The following is a 17,356-nucleotide window of genomic DNA, read 5'->3' on the forward strand; positions in this document are numbered from 1 at the left end:
TTGGCCTCTTTAAGCAAAGCTGCTGCTGATCGTGTGTGTTATGTATCTTTCCAGAAACAGAAAGTCCACCTGCAGCTATTACTACTTTAACTGCTGTATCTGGTCAGGAGTCAGAAAGTGTGGAATCAGTACAAAGAAGAGATTCAGGTATTGAGGAGGAAGCACCTTCTGTTTTGGAACATGATTCCGAGCCTGTTACAGAAGTAGGAGCGCAGTCTGTCTGTGCAGGTCCAGATGCAGTCAGTGAAGTACTGTGCACACTTTCTTCAGAAGTCAATAAATCTCAGGAAAACAGAAGTGAGGTGCAAAATGAGGTGGACAGTAAAACCACATCCTCTTTACAAGCTGCAAAAAATGTCAACGTAAAAGACATTCTAAGAAGCTTAGTCAGTGCCCCTGCAGGTGGGACCATAGTTGATCCTGCTGTTCTTCCACCAACTTTTCTTGGTGTCCTTGGAGATGGTGCTGCTGAACAACCTGTGCAGTTTCAGTCATTTGACAGGTAAGCAGCATTGAATTTTGAATGATTCTTGTATCAACTGGTGCATAATATTACAATGGGCCCTTAGTGTCCACTGGGGTTTGGTTCCAGGATCCCCTTTGGATACAAAATCTGTGGATGCTCAAGGCGCACTAAATACAATGGCATAGTAAAATGTGTCCTATATATAAAATAGCAAAATCAAGGTTTGCTTATTGGAATTTATATATCTTTTTTATATTTTCAAGCTATGGATTGTTGAATTTGTGGATATGTAGGGCCAACTGTAATTAAACAAACAAACAAACAAACAAACAAACAAACCAAACTGATGTAGTGGCTTTCTATCGCATTTGCCAAACCAAAGTAAGTAAACATGGCTGTTTAAAACAAAGAGGGTTAGAGAAGGAATTGTTACATATTTTCTGCAAACAATTCCAGAAAAAAATATGTATCTAACCCAGTAGTAGACATCAGCCAAATGAAAATACTTTTAGGTGTGTGCATGTGTGTGTGGGGAGGAGGATTGCTTTACATTTTATGTCCATTCTTCTATTATATAATTGCATTAATTATAACTAGATCCCTACACTGAATCTAACAATACAAATTCCTAATAATGCAAAGCTGATACGTAAGCAGTATTTCAAAATATTACATGTACAAGATATAATGCATGTAACAAACTAATTGATTTTATTATCCAAACTAGAAGGCATATTGAGGGCTTACTGAATTACGTTGACTGGAAATTCCTAATCATTTATCCTTGACCATCTACTTTTAATAATTTAAAAATGCAACTGTGTTAAAATCAATGTTAAGTAAAGAAATCTATTATTGAAATTTGTTTGACTTTGCTCATTAACAATTAGGGAAATAATGAAACAAAGGTGAGCTTACTATGAGCAGCTTACTACGCTTTTGTACTGTGTTGCAGGGAAATGTGTTTGTTTTTTTAAATCCGTGGTACAATAGTGCTAGAGAGGCTAAAATACAGGTTAGGAAATCAGATAGTGGAGTTCAAGACGAAGTTTTAGGCAATTTTTTCCTTCCTTTTGAAGATACGGTTTGTAAATTCGCCCCAAATTATTTGCAGTAGAAGAGATCCATGGCATGGAATTAAAAGATGCAATTAAATACAGTGGTACCCCGGGATACGAATGCACCGCCTTACGAAATTTCCGGGTTACGAAAAAAATCCATAGAAAAAAACTGTTCCGGGTTACGAAGGTTATTTTGGGTTACGAAAAATTTTTTGGTGCTTTTCGGCACTTTTTCGCACGAAATCGCGGCTTTTCCCCATTAGCGCCTATGGCTTTTTCGGCTTACGAAGGATTTCGGGTTACGAACGCGGCGGCGGAACGAATTATTTTCGTAACCCGGGGTACCACTGTATGTGTATACTTTCTGTTTTAAGGTGGAGAAGATTATGGACACTGGTGGTAGTGGCTGCTTGTGAAATGGAGCATAACAGAATTGTTCTGGTGCCTGTAGCTGAGGCTTATGACTGATCTCCACAGCTTTTTGATAAGGTTAAACTATCAAGCTGAATTTTATAGTTAGTAGGGAAGCATTGTAAGGGCAGAAATGGAAAAACAGTGGTTTCCTTACCAATTATCTGGGAAGGGCTGCTGGGCACAAATTGGCATTTGCAGTGATCAGTGTTTGCCATAGACACTTCTGGGTTAAACCACACCCCCCCCCCCAAAAAAAAGAAAGAAAAAAGAAAAAGAAATGTTCCCTTTTCCATCTGATGTCATTGAAGAATAGTTACATCTTCATGTCAAGATATACAGTAATAGACTTTCCACCCCTGTTTATCTATAGAGAGACTTTACAGTAGAGCCCCATTTGTGCTGTACCCTCCTTTAAAGACCCAGCTGGCAGAGATACTGACTTAATTAAAATGCCAAGTAAAAGCATAGCATTTTACTAAAGTGTAATTGTTTTTGCTCCAAATTTATACATGAGTTTAAGGTTTATTAATTTGTTTTATTCTGTTATGAATGCTCCTTTTAAACTCATCAAGTTCTATAATAGGCTTTCAGTCTTACTGATCCTATTGTTTTAAATTGTTCAAATTGATTTTACTGTTTGCCGCCAAGATATACGGTGGGATATGAATGTAATACTATTATAGATGATGGTGACCTTTGCATCTTGTGACTAGTGTAAATATGTTTTGCTTGTGTGAGTGTAAATATGTCCTGAGGAATAGCAAAATAAGGACTCAGCAAATGCCTTTCCCCCAAACTGGGACTCAGGGTGGCATACAAAAAGGTAGAAAAACTGAGATTAAAACAATGTTAAACAAGAACAGAATTAAAACTATTCAAAATTGTACTAGAAAACAAAGAGTAAAACTGTACAGCACCATAAAAACTTTGCTAAAAATCAATCCCCAAAGGCTTGCTGGAAAACAAAAGTCCTAATAGGTTTCTGAAAAGATAACAAAAAAGGAGCCATCCTGGCTTCCCTAGGGAGGAAGTTCCAAAGTGTAGAAGTGGCCCCAAAGAAGACCTTGTTCTGTATTCTTACAAACCATGCCTGTGAAAACAGTGGAACAGAGAGAAGTACCTCTGCTGCAGATCTTAAAGGTTGGGCAAGTTCATATAGACACATACTGTCCTTTGTTGAATCAGTTAATCTGTAATGAGTTTTTCTTCTTTTTCTACTGCCTTCCACTTTACTTGTTTTTCCAACATGAGTCATGTTGTCCCATGGTATGTCCGAAGTATGATAGCTACAGTTCAGTAATTTTGGGTGCTGGTGAGAATTCAGGCTTGGCATGCTTTAGGATACACTTATCTGTCTTTTTGGCAGTTCATGATATCAGTAGTACTGTCCTCAAGTCAGGGACGTAGTTAGGATTTTGGGAAGGGGGAGTCCAGACTAAGTACCACCATTATAATGGGGCTTGGGTGTGGTGCTGCAGCAGCACGCACCATTCATTTTTCTAATGGAAGAGGGGGTCTGGATCCCAAGAACCCCCCTCCCCCCTTGGCTACGTCCCTGCTCAAGTGCCAGTTTCCATGAGGTGATTATCAGCTTTCTTCACTGTCAGGCTTTTATAACCATACATAGAAACAGGAAATAATATGGCATGAATGATTTTGACTTTGGTATTTAATGAAGCATCTTTACACTTGAAAGTCTTATCTAGTTCTTTCATTGATGCCTTTTTAAGTCTTACCTTTCTTCTGATTTCTTAAATACAGTCACCATTTCGATTAATGATTGAACCAAAGTATAGAAAATGTTTAATCGTTTCTATGTATTCATTACCCACTTTAAAGTCATGGTGATCTCTTGAGATAATTATTTTTGTTTTCTTAATAGCCCTACTTCTGCCCTTTCTTTGTTAGCTTTCAAGAGTAGTCATTCAAAGTCTTTGCTGTTTTCTACTAGTAATAATGTGTTAATTGCATATCTTAAGTTATTGATGTTTCTTTCCTCCACTTTCATGCTTTCTCCCTCTCGTTCTGATTCCACTTTCAATTTAGTATATTCTGTACATAAATTTATAAACAGATAGGGTGATAAAATTCAGCCTTGTGTGACCATCTATTTTAATATTATGGATGCATTATGTACTTGTTTTTGTAATAAATATCTGTCATTTTTTTTTACTGAACTCTTAACTCTTCAAAAATTAGGGAGATTAGAGAAACTGACCAAACGTGAGCTAGCATACATTTGTGAGTACAAAATTTTCTACATTAAGCTAAAACTATCAGCTTAAAAAAACCCTATTTTTTACATTTTCAGCCTTTACATTTTACTCTTTGTTGAGCAAAAACATGTTTTCTTTCAAATGACGTCTAAAAGTCTGTTGTAGTTCTGGGGTGATGGTAGGTGGAATAGGTTATGACCTCTTATTCAGGAAGCTGGAGCTACACTGAAAAAGAGGATTTTATCTCTAGGGACACACCAAGATACTAACATTACAGTGGGAAACTTTGGAAGAGCAGACTTCAGGATGCTCAGTGAAACTTAGTGTGTCTGGTTTATATTTAATATATTGTCTGGTGCCGAGCACAAAGCCCAGTGAGTTAATGTTTTTCAGTTTTTTGGTGGTGGGCTGGGGTGAAGACACCTTGTTAAAACTTTTTCCCATGTACCAGTTTTACAGCAAAGTATCTCTGGGAATTTCAAAGCATCTCTCTGATCCTGCATTTATCTCAGGAATGCTGTGTCACAAATCAAAACTCTCCTCATATCTTAAGGATTATCAACTTTCCAGCCATAGCTGGAGAGTATACAGTAACAGCTATGTGAGTGAAACCTTGCTGAAAGACTGCCAGTTTGTGGGTTTTTGCAAACAACAAGGTGTGTGAGCTCATTCCCATGCCAAAAATTTACTCTTTTATCTTATGCAAAGATCCAATCTGGTGATTACTGGGTGCCAAAGATTTATCTTGATAAAAGTTCAGGGCCTGTGATCTGATTCTTTCATTAAGCCACAAGAAAAACTGAATTAGCAATCTATTTGCAGTATTTGTCCTCTGTAACCTTTTAGGAGCAAATACACACACACACACACTTTTATATCACAGTAAAGATGATCCTTGATAAATAAGCCGATTCTTTTAAATTAATCAAATTGAACCCATAACTTGAATAGTTAGTACTAAGAATAGCATACAATACTGTTCACAGGTTCAGTCCTTTTTTTTTTTTTTTTTTTTTAAAGAGGAGGGTGTTACACTATTAACTGTTGTATGTAGTAAAACATGTTTTGGAAGCATCTGCTCATTCCAATTTAAGTATCTTAGAAATTTCATTTTTAATGTAAAGAATAAAAATGGATGATAAAAGCATGTTTCCCCTCCAAAAATATTGGGAAACAAGTCTCTGACAAATGCATAAATCTGTGACAAGGCTCTTCTATTCATTTTGTCATGTAACTTTAGGGGCAGAAAACTGATGAGTTAAATAAACGTGATTTTAAGAATTCTTTCCCCTCTACTTATGTTACAAATGGTTTGTTAACAGTGCAACAGGTTTCAAATGTGTCTTGACCTATTGCTATGTTAAACTACTCTTGGAAGCTTAAAGCCAAATGTTTTGCTGACACTTTTTAAATTACTGAGCTAAAATCAAGGAAAATATCAATTTCCCTCAAAACTCAGGAGCTGCAGTAACTTTCCATAATCTGTGACTAATCTTTCATCTTCAGACAAACTTTCTGAAGCTGTCCAGTCTAAGGAATGTTCTGTGTCCTGTATGAGCACATATGCACATGCATTCATAGCATCTGTTGAGTGCCAAGAAAAGATGCAATATCTGAAAGAACTGCTCAGAGGAAAGCAAAAGGTCAAAGTCAGGGGCTCTTTTAAATGTTACCCCCTGCTGGTCCAATTCCTAACCATAAAGATATTTTCCCTCTCGCTGTACATTTTGTTTCCATATTTCTGCAGAACCCTCAGGGTGGCTGAGGGACTTGTTCATGAGATGCACATATCATGTTACACCCGATCCTTGGGGTAAAGGATGCTTACACTGTGAATTTCTGCCCTCCTTCATTTGTCAGTTGGGTAGAGAAATACCCTTTATACCAGCGGTAGGCAACCTGCGGCCCGCGGCCCAATCGCCGGCCCGGCAAGGCCTTGGGACCGCCCCAGCCTGGTCCTGCCGCCGATTGCCACCGGGCCTTTGGGGGGCAATTGTCTATAGAAGCCTCAGAAACATGCATTTATATTAACATTTTTTTAAAAATCAGCTATTTTGTGTGTGTCTCCATTTTTTTTTAAAAAAAGTGGTCTTCCATTTGAAAAGTTTGTGCCTACATTGTCCTGGTTTGTTTCTATTTAATTTTAAAAATATTTAATTATTTATTTTTTGGCTTCAGCCCCCCAGTTGTCTGAGGGACAGCAAACCGTCCCCCGGCTCAAAAAGGTTGCCTACCCCTGCTTTATACTCTTTCACATTAGAGTTGCTTCCCTCCCATTTTTTATTGTTATATGCTTTGATTATTGTCTAAGACCAGTTTTTGTCTTTGCATTCTTTCTTCACTGTCTCTCTTCTCTTAAATCTGTTTTTGTTCATTTTCATTGTCACCATTAAGCACATTCTTTGTCTCTGTTTCTCATGTAGAAAAGTCTTATGAATATATGTAATTGGGCTGATTTCAATAGTAAGTGTGTTCACGTTACAGCTCTAATCTTCTTGCTCGATCATCAAGGAGAATTCACTATTATTTATTTATTAAATTTTATTACTTAAAATATTTGTATCCTGCCTTATGCCCTGAAATCTCAGGGTACTGTACAGATAAGATCAACTAAGCAGTTTTAAACAATTGCTGTATGATGGAGTAAGCTCCTATCACGTGTCCCAGCTTCTGCCAATCTAGCAGTTCGAAAGCATGCAAAAATTAGATAAATAGGTACCACTTCGGTGGGAAGGTAAACAACTTTCTGTGCAATCGTGCTGGCCACATGATAAGAGAGTAGTCTCTGACAATGCTGGCTCTTCAGGTTAATAACGGAGATGAGCACCACCCCCTATGGTCGGACATTACTTGACAACCTTGTCAATGGGCAATACCTTTACCTTTACCATAATGTCATTTTGCACTTTAGCATAATTAGGATTAACTCACCTTCAGACTTCAGACTATGCTGTATTTTTGTTGCTATTTCTACTGTTAGTAACATTTGTGACATTAAGTCCAACCCCCTGCCATGCAGGAATACACAGTAAAAGGATACCTGACAGATGGTCATCCAGCCCCTGTTTAAAGACCTTCAATGAAGGAGATTCCTCTACTCTCCGAGAGAGTGTGTTTCACTGTCGAACAGCCCTTACAGTAAGGAAGTTCTTCCTAATGTTTAGGTGGAATTGCTGATTCATGCTTCTCCCATTCCAAGTTCCTATAATATGTGTCACCAGTTGAATGTCACTTTAGGAACAATTTAATTAATCCGAATCTAACCCATAGTCATCCCTTACTGATACTGGATTTAATTATGAAAGACTGCAAATGCTATATTCTGTGTACTAGATCATCAGAACTGGTAACAGCTAATATTTGGTCTCCAGGATTATACTGTGTTATCCTTTCAGCAAGTGTGATTCCACCAAAACAAGATCAAATGAATCTTTCAAGATTATATTACCAAAAACCATTAAGACCTTTTAATTATCTAAATCTAGTGTAAAGCTTGTTTTCTGTAGTCCAGCACATAGTGAATAATTAGGGCCATGTTAGGACGTATGATCCAAAACTCAGTAACAACACTGGAGAGTACAGATGATTAGCATTTGACATCTCTAATCATCTGCCCCAGTGGGTTCATGTAGACAGGTAGATAAATATGTCATGTGACACCTCATAGGATAGCTCCCACAGGATAGAAAGAATTCCTTGTGGGATTACCTGTTAGATACAATCAGTGCCACTGTAAAGCAATAACTGAGATACTCATCAGTTGTCTGTCGATACTGAAATAATCAAATAATCAAAAACTGCTGGAACTCAAAGGATCTGCCTCCCCGGCTTCAATTGTAGGTCAGATTATTCACCGACATCATAATTCCCTCTCAGAGATCTATCTTGCTCTAAAAACAAACTGAAATTGACAGAATAAATCAACTTACACACACCCACTATCTACATACTGTATGTACTCATGTATAAGTCTAGAGATTTTAGTCAAAAAAAAATTCACCCTAAAACCCTGAGTTAACTAATCCATCGTTCAATGTAAATACAGTCATCCCTCTTTTTTCATGGGGGATGTGTTTCGGACCTCCTTGTGAAAACGTTGGCTTGAATATAGGTGCGCTGTTGCGGGAATACACATTTGTGCACACACCTTCTGCACGAGCCCCATTATTCCCCCTCCCTTCGTCCCTCGCACATAAGTGAGGGGTTTGGGTTCCAAAACCACAAGAATAGAGGGAGGACTGTACTTTAACTCTTACTAAAAAAGGAATCATTCCCTGGTGAAAAGCAAGAGCATAATCTGTCTTGAAAGCATTCTGTCTATTCTGTCATCCATCCAGCCTTTAGGATGAGCACAAACAGTTGTGCCTGCTGGAATCTTGTAAATTGTTTGGCATTGTTTTCCTTGCTTCATCCCTTAGATCCTTTGTCACATGCCCCTAAGTTTTACCCTTGACTTATACACGGTCATATCAAAATCCATAATTTTGGCCCCAAAATCTACCCTAGACTTATACATGAGGTCGATTTATAGTTGAGTATATACAGTATGTACCTGCCTTCACCTCTCAGTCTTCATTTCTAGACATGACAAAAATATTCTTATTTTTTGTATTGTTATTTGTTGATTATTAGTTACTACCTTAACTATTCCAAATTAAATTAAAGCATTATTTTGGGGTATCCAGATATTGAATTTGGTATGGATGTCTGCGGTCTTATGTGTCCATTTTATTTAAATCGTCCAGTACCTTTTCTTGAAGACTTGTATTTAGTATCAGAAGCAAAGTTCATATAGTTTTATAATGTCTTTTCTATTGCAGTGTTGCAGTGTGGTTGTATATGTACATATAAGAACAGTTTGCAGTTTCAACATATTATCTTGCTTTGGGGCTCAGGTGGCTGTGTGCTTTCATATTTTAGTGTATAGTTAACATTAGCAGTCACCCTTATAATGATGTAGTTTAGTCCACAGTACTGTGGTAAATATCTGCTCCTGGTATTCAGAACTGTTCGTTATTCGGAAATATGGTTTAGTGTAATAATAATTGCTAAGGCTTAAAATGTTACCAAACCAAGAAAAAATTTCCTTTTAATTTAAATTTATAAAGCTTTTGAAAGTTTCTATATTATCTTACTTGAATTTGGAGTCATTTTAACATGTTATTTAGAAACTGAATATTTTAATGCTATTAAGGGAATACTTTAAACCTGTACATACACTACTGTCAACAGAAGATGTGATTAAATAAATTGAATGTTGAAGACTTTTGGCTTATGGTTAACACCAGGTAATTAAAAGGAAGCACTGCTTTGGGAGCTCACAATATATCAGCTGTACTCTTTAGCTCATTAGCTGGGGTTTTGCATGTTTATGGAGGTATCTTGCAATTAAAAGTGTCTTTAGTGTATGTTTAACTGGGCCTTTTAGGTATTCAGAATAAAGCATTGCTGTTTAATTGAAATTAGTTGTCATAATGATGTCATAGTAATGTAAAAGATAAGTTGTTTCCCCTGATGCCTAAAACATTCTATATTAAATACTAATATGCAAGTTATAACATTTTGGGTTTTTGTTTGTTTGTTTTGTTTTGCAATGAATTACTTAAGAACTGAAAGTTCTAAGTTCACACTTTTGGACTTGTCCAGTTCACCCTCATTTTTAACTTAAAGCTGTAGTTCAGGTAAACTCTTCAAGCATGAAATATTACTACTTTTTATTTTGCTTAATTTTTATCAATAATAGAATGGATACCATGGTTTTCTATACAATAAGTCTGTCAAAAGCTAAAACTGGTGTATAAACAATTAAACCTAAATAGCTGCAAGAATCAGAAAGCTGCATGATTTTAAACGATACAGTTGCTCACCCTTAAACTAAATCATGTTTAATGTGTTTCCCCTCCCTCATAGGAGTGTAGTTGTGGCACCAAAGAAGTCAGTGGCTTCATCTACAGCTGCAGTTAACGTGCCAACAAATGCTGTCAGTGTGGTTTCTTCTCTGGATTCTGCCCAAGCTCCAGATGTAATCGGAGGATCTCCTGGTAAGAAAAAACAGACAAGTTGTACAAAATAAAATGGCAAAGAAAGCCCTGCAGTTTATGTCTATGGTTCAGTGCAGCCAGTTGTTCACTGCCTCCTACTGGAGAAGCTAAGCTTTGGATGCTTTAGATGAGAAAAACCAGAAAGAAGCATGTGTCATTAATGTTTCTGTTGTTTTTTTTAAAAAAGAAATGCAGTGGTTAAATGCTGGTCTTGTACCCACAATATTGTAAGTTTGATCCTGGAGGGTTCCAAAGTCAACTTCCATCCTTTTGTAGGTTGGTAAAATGAGTACCCACCTTGTTGGGGGCAATTGGCTTAGTCATTTTAAACTGCTTAGGGAGTGCTAGAGTGATAAGTGATATAGAAAAGTACTTGTTATTCCTGTTAATTTTTTCCCCAGTGTCCAAGTAGACTGTAAGATTAGCCACACTTTCAGAGGAAGTAAAGACCCCATAGAGTCTTGCTTGAGACTAGAACAGATGAGCCATTACCTCATTTTACACCATTGACATGACATCAGCAAAATTCCTGGGTGTGGGAGGAGGTTCAGGTTCTTGGCCTACAACCATCTTTAACATCTCCCCTACAGGGATCACTTTTTGGAACATTCTGTGAGCCACACAAAGAAAGAATAAATACATTTATGCTTTCTAGTTTTGTTCAAGTATGTTACAAGAAAAACCACTTTCTGCCTCTAAACTCATGTATGGACAAATTGAATGAGCAAACCTGGAGTTCATTCAAATTTGATGAAGGAAAATGCAGAATCCTATGTAGCTAGCAATTTCTTTGTTAATGAAATTCATAGATAATCCATAAGAAAGCTGGAACAGAAATTAATGTAGTCATTTTCAATGTTTAACAAATGATTTCAGTCTCAGAGAAAGAGCCATGACTACAAAATATGGGATTGGAAATAGTTTAAATAGCAAAAGAGATTATAACATAGCTTGGCTGTTTGATACTTTCTGCTCGTTTATATAGTGTCCAGTATTTCTCAGTTATTTGCTTCTTAGGGTTTACTCAGGAAATGTCCAAAAGAATAAAATTTTAGCCTTTGAACAGGAGTTCTTGTAGTGTTCACAGAATAGGAGATATTGATACCACAGATTGGTGCAGATGATGGTTAAGGAACTTGCCCTCTCTCCGAAGCTAGATCTGCATTCCAGTTTTGGAAAGAAAGAACCAAATCCTCTGAATACCTACACAAAATAAATTGGAAATAACATGAACACCATGGCACCATAAAGTCTTAACAAATTTATATCAATATTTCAACATGCATTCATTTATAAACTAATAGTAAATTTCTTAGTCTTTAATATGCCCCAGGACTTTGCTCATTTGTTGTTACAGACAAACATTTTGTAAACAGAAATAATGTGGCATTGTCAGGAAAACGTGAAACAACAGGTCATTATCAAGGATTACAGGAGTAGCTGTGTCTGGGATTACTCCTTGTTTTGTTTTGTTTTTAAAAACTTTTGATTAATTTTCCAAAAGCATTTTTAAAACGTTTCAGAATGATCTTGAGATGTTTAAGACAGAGATAGATAAAAAGTTCAGTCACATTTCAATGTAGTTAGTACCTGCCTCTAGCAGGGGCATGTGACGTTACTTTCTGAGTTTCAGACCGTTCTACCCGGTCTTGTCCATTCACAGCATTTCTCTAGCATCTCAGAAAGACACCTCTGCAGTTCTAGATATTGAAACAGAACTGTCTGTGTGCAAGGCAGATTCTCTGCCACTAAGAATGACCGTCCCTCATTACTTGCTTATGCAGCTATATTCCAATGGCAATCTCAATAGCAATGGAAGTCCTCTCCAAAGAAACAATAGCATTTTCCCCAGCCCAAAATAAAGACTATCCAGTGATGGAGAGGTAAGATATCCCCACAAGTGAAGTGCAAGCTGGAGATGCCTTGACATCATGTAGAAAATGTCTCATAACAGAACTTTTATGGCAAGCAGAGTCAATAGTGTGCCTGTGGAGCTAGGCTGGAATGTAATGATTTTTCCACAATGCTGATAGAAGAATTGGCAGACAGCTAAAGATGTCTGAATGTTGTTCTTGGTTACTTACTTGGGTTTTGCATAATACTGTAAATGATAATAATATATTTGTATAGAATATATTATAGTTTAAAACAAAATCTGTCATTCTTTAGATTTCCTTGTTTAAGCATTTCATTTTAGAATCCTTGTTGACCCAGTAACTAAATTGGACGTCCGGTGGACGACCCAAATGACCGTGTAGAAAGAATCTTTGTTTCTGAACCTGGACTTTGTTAGGGAAGGGAGAATAAAACCTGTTTTCTAGTAGCTACAATCTTGTCATTAAAGTGCACAGTAGGTATCACTTTCTTTGCATATGTACATTCAAAGACATCCAAGTGTTTTGGGAGAAGCACTTCCTTTTAAGGACAGTTTATTACTAGAGACATTATTTGTTTAGACCCTTGGGGACCTTGAATAAACAATAAGCTTTCACTAGAAGGGTGCTAGACAGATGATCTATTTGCATTTTCTTTTATGTCCTTGCGAATGTCTGTAAAACTGTCAGTTTGAAGGAGCCAGTTTATCAGTGAAAGGATAAGAGAGATAAGTCACTTTGGTTCCACATGTTTGAAGTAGCTACTGCACTTACTTCCATGTGTGTTTTAGATGAAAACATGCTTCTGAAAAGTCTCTTTTCCCCCTAAATATACAAAAGCCATTCATTTAATGAAAACATAGTTGGGAACTGTACCTTATGCATTTATCCAGAGCATTTATATGAAATAGTACTCTGAAGTCACTTAAAGAGTAGCATGTAACTGGCATTTTGGTGCTTTGATTGGTTTTAAGTTTTCTGGCTTGCTAGAAGGAAATGCATTTTTTTTGGATTATGGTTTCTAAAGAGACTGAGATGATGGAATTGTCACAGCATTTTGATCTACAGGAATGCTTTGGGGATCTTTTGTGTGTACAAAATTTTGTATATTTTGTGGGGTTTATAATTCAGTGAGGCCTAAAAGCTCTCTGGCTGAGAATTCTAAATGCCCTCCTTAAACTGCAAATCCAGCCACAGCAGTCGAATAATAGCACTATAACTGTGTAAAGTGATACTGTCTTCTGTCTTATAACCACACCAAGAGATAGACTGAAATGCAGCACATTAATGCATCTTATCCAGGAATTCTTGTAGATGGGAGGGCAAATACATGCACCAGAATAGGTTTTTGGACATAGGCTAGTAGTAATTATTTAGGGAGGTGGTGGTAGAGGAACAGCAGCAGTAGCTACTACCACAGCCACTGCTTGCGCAAAGTTTGGGTGCAAACTTGGCTGTGCCATCTCCCTTGCTTCCTCATTCCCACTCCGCTCTTCTCCCTGAAGATGGGGGAGCCCAAAGAATGCGCACCTGGCAGCCATGGTTTACTGCTGCCTCTGCTGCTGCCCTCTGACATTTTATATATCTCTATTCCAAAATCTGAAAAATTAAAAAAAAACCCTCTTAAATCCTAAATACTTATGGTCCCAAGCCTTCTTTGGCAAGTAGTAATAACCTCTTCACCTAGAGAGCAGAAAGACTGGTTCTTACTACAGATGATATCATTTCCACAAAAGAAGTTATTTTTATTTAATTTTCATTTATTTCCAGGATTTCTATGCCTCCTTTTTCCACAATGGGATCATCCACCTTACCTTGCCAGCTTTTTTCCTTTTCTGGGGATGGGACAGGAAGAAATTGGTTAATGTTCCAACAGCTGAATTGGAGGCTTGGACCTGAATGGGGAAGGAGGTCTGGCAGGCATAAATCCACAAGGAGAGATAGATAGCAGGAACAGGCAACAACAAGCTAGAAAGTCTCCCTGGGTGGTAACGGTACCCTTCCTTCTCCTATAGGTGATGTTTTAAATATTTCTAGGCAAACCAGAACTTGAGATGATTAGCATTTGAGAAACAATCATTGGAGGTTATCACTAAGATACAGTGCTTAATGTGACAGGCTGGGGCTTCAGTTGGAGATGGAACCACCATTTTGACTTCTTTTCCCTTTCTCTGAGGCATTAATTTAAACAAATTGATACATTGCTTGGTTATATTCTGTTGATGCAACATAGGAAACGTGACTTGAAATAGTGTGTGCTACAATAAAAAACAAACTTCATTTTAACTGGAAGTGTGCCAAGTTTTGTAGCATAAACTGTTCACCATCTAGTTAGAGTAACTCAAAACTGTTTTGCTTTCTCTGAATGTCCAAATTCAGAAGCTGATATCTCAAATAAACTTAATATAATACCTTTAGATTTATAGTTTGCCTAATCCTGGAGGGTTAGGGCTGGGAAGAACTCAAAAGCAAGAAAACCAATTAAAACCTATTTCAGTATTCTGAACTCTGCGATAGCAGTTGTCCCTGTCTTTTACAAATATAAAAACTTCTTAAAATAAACGTAAAGATAAATGACTTGGCTGCCAACATACCAAGGCAAGGCTGTATATTGATTGTTTCAGGTTTTATTTTTACACACATTAGAATTCACGTTAATGAACTTTGCAGTCTATGTTGTTGATTTTTTTCCTGCCTCCTAAGTTCTTGATGCAGGAATTATTTTGTGATGCACAAATCTTCACAATTAATGTTTCTCTGCAACTGCTCCCAAATTATGGAATGGTCTGTCGGATGAGATCTGTCAAATTGCCAGCTTAGACAGCTTTAAAAAAGCTGTCAAGACGGATCTCTTCTGGCAGGCCTTTCCTGAATAAAAGTGCCCGGCTACAGAATGACTGCCCCCCACATCATGGATTAGCCCACTGCTCTGTCCTTGCTGTATTTTTTATTGTGTTTTTAATAGATGTTTTAATTGTAACTTGTTTAATCCTTTTTTAAGGGGGGGAATTGGGGACACAAATGTGTAAATGTGGATTTTAACGTGCTGTAAGCCGCTTTCATTGTCTTGTCATAGAAAAGTGGGATATAAATAAAAGCTTTATTTTTATTATTTATTTATTTTATTTTATGTTAAAAAATCAGGAACAGGTGAAATGTGTTTTTTAAAATGTTAAAATCAATAGTGATTGTTTTGCCCACATGTGCCTATTGGATAGTTGATAAATGATAGGTAGAAATTCAAACACCCACTAGTCTTACCTGTATCCTCTGCCTATACAATCAGAGCCACAGCTCACTATAACAAAACATACGCTTTCTGTTTAACCAATCCCATGTTTCAGTTTGTGGTATCTCCACTTAAATGCATTTTGGATAGCCAGACTGGTAAAGATCTTTGCCTGTAGCTATGAAAAGCTCCTGTCACTCAGAGTAGACAATACTGAATAAGATGGATCAATGGTCTGACATGGTTTAGAGTGGCTTCACATGTGCTATGTAAATTATTAACAAAAATAATTTTGCAGGCAGTGGATCATCCAGTTCAAGATTACCATCTGTTCCTACAGTTTCTTCTGTGCCTGAAGATTCTGCTTCAAACATGAGGTATTTTTTTTAAAATAACTTGACTTTTTTGAACTGGGGTTATCACTTTCCTATTTATTTAAGTAATTATGGGATTCACTCTACACCTCTGACTGGATTGTGCTCCTTCTGAGGTCAGTAGGAAGTTTTAGATTTCTATCACTACTACTGTAATGTGAATAAAAAACATAGTGGTGATTAGCCAACTGACTTAGGCATTCTCATTGATGCATTTAATACACTGCATTTTTTTTCTCCTTAAAGAATTTTAGATTCTCTTTTAATCTTTTCCTTTTCTTAGTATTACAGAGAGGCTTGAGCATGCTTTGGAAAAAGCTGCCCCTCTTCTGAGGGAGATATTTGTGGATTTTGCTCCTTTTCTTTCTCGTACACTTTTGGGTAGCCATGGGCAAGAGCTACTGATAGAAGGTACAAGTAAGTTTCCCCCTTTTTATGCTTTCTAAAGTTAAGATTTTTAATTTTGAAATGAAAACTCCCATAAAGTTTGAAACTAGAGGTTGACTACAGTATTTTCATTATTTTTTTAGACAGAGTGAATAATTTAATGTTCAGTCCATACGAGAACATGTCTGTAGTCGTAGTGTTAAGAATCCTATTATTATGGTATTGCTTTTCCACTCCTGTGGTTAGGTTCCATAGAAGCCCGTGGATGCATCAGGTGCTTCCATATAATATACTGTAGAATGGTTTAACCTGCTGCAGACTTAAGTGCCATATCACATGTTGCTTCAGTCAGCCTCCAGCCTTTAGAGGCAGCCTTTCATGGACTGCAAGGTGATGAGAGAGGGGGTTGAAAACTCATTGTATGTTCAGTAATGGGTGGTCCTTTCTAATGAGCCACTCTCTAATTCTGTTCCTCTTCCTCTCTGTTTTCATGTAATTTCTTCATTTCTCCTACCTCTTCTTCCCACTTAGAAGCTGTTGTAACTCTTCCATGAAAGATGTATCTAGCATAGTTTCATTGCCTTTATTTTATAGCCCTACTGGATGCAAAGGGTCCTTTTGTATTCACCAGCTTCACTGAATTGTACCTTTACTCCAAAGGGACTATCCTCTTTACTCACTAGGGTTGCATCCGCACTGCGGAAATAATCCAGTTTGACATCACTTTAACTGCCATGGTTCAATGCTATGGAATTCTGGGGATTGTAGTTTATTGTGGCACCGGAACTCTCTCACATAGAAGGCTAAATATCTCACAAAATTTCAAATCCCAGAATTACATACCACTGAGCCATGGCAGTTAAAATGGTATGAAACTGGATTATTTCTGCAGTGTGGACAGCCCCTAGGATGCCGTTTTCACCATTCATGACAGGTTAGAATCTGTGTGCTATAGGAAGGGGAGATCAGCTTACTAATGAGTGACACGAGACACCTTAATTCACTAATGCCCATCATTTTAAAATGTTTCTTAGACATATACTCTAATGCCCTGCTTATAGCATTGGCAAGGGTGAGATACCTCATCCAGAGGTAATGTTTAACAATAATTTTAATTCACTGGTGGAACAAAATGTCTTCCAGCATCTGATGAGGTTAATTTTGTTCTGATCTGTTAAACAAGTTGAGCAGCAGAATGTCTGGATGATCGAGAGACACTGTCAGTTCTAAGGGCTGATGCTACCAGTTGTATAAAGGTGAATTTAAGTTTCAGTACAGTTTTGATACCAAATAG

General features: G+C 37.2%; 1 protein-coding gene across 4 annotated transcripts in view; it reads left to right on the forward strand.

Annotated features, from left to right (window-relative positions):
- LRBA (LPS responsive beige-like anchor protein) overlaps positions 1 to 17,356 on the forward strand; it is a 432,959-nt gene that overhangs the window by 113,272 nt on the left and 302,331 nt on the right. For 3 of the 4 annotated variants that reach the window (XM_042467312.1, XM_042467314.1, XM_042467315.1), the window contains exons 30-33: positions 55 to 502; positions 10,068 to 10,198; positions 15,600 to 15,678; positions 15,959 to 16,092. In XM_042467312.1, coding sequence (XP_042323246.1) covers positions 55 to 502; positions 10,068 to 10,198; positions 15,600 to 15,678; positions 15,959 to 16,092 — 792 coding nt within the window. The remainder of the gene's footprint in view (positions 1 to 54; positions 503 to 10,067; positions 10,199 to 15,599; positions 15,679 to 15,958; positions 16,093 to 17,356) is intronic. The other variant, XM_042467313.1, reaches the window with a different exon arrangement.

The sequence above is a fragment of the Sceloporus undulatus genome, chromosome 5, assembly GCF_019175285.1.
Source record: "Sceloporus undulatus isolate JIND9_A2432 ecotype Alabama chromosome 5, SceUnd_v1.1, whole genome shotgun sequence".
Lineage (NCBI taxonomy): Eukaryota > Metazoa > Chordata > Lepidosauria > Squamata > Phrynosomatidae > Sceloporus > Sceloporus undulatus.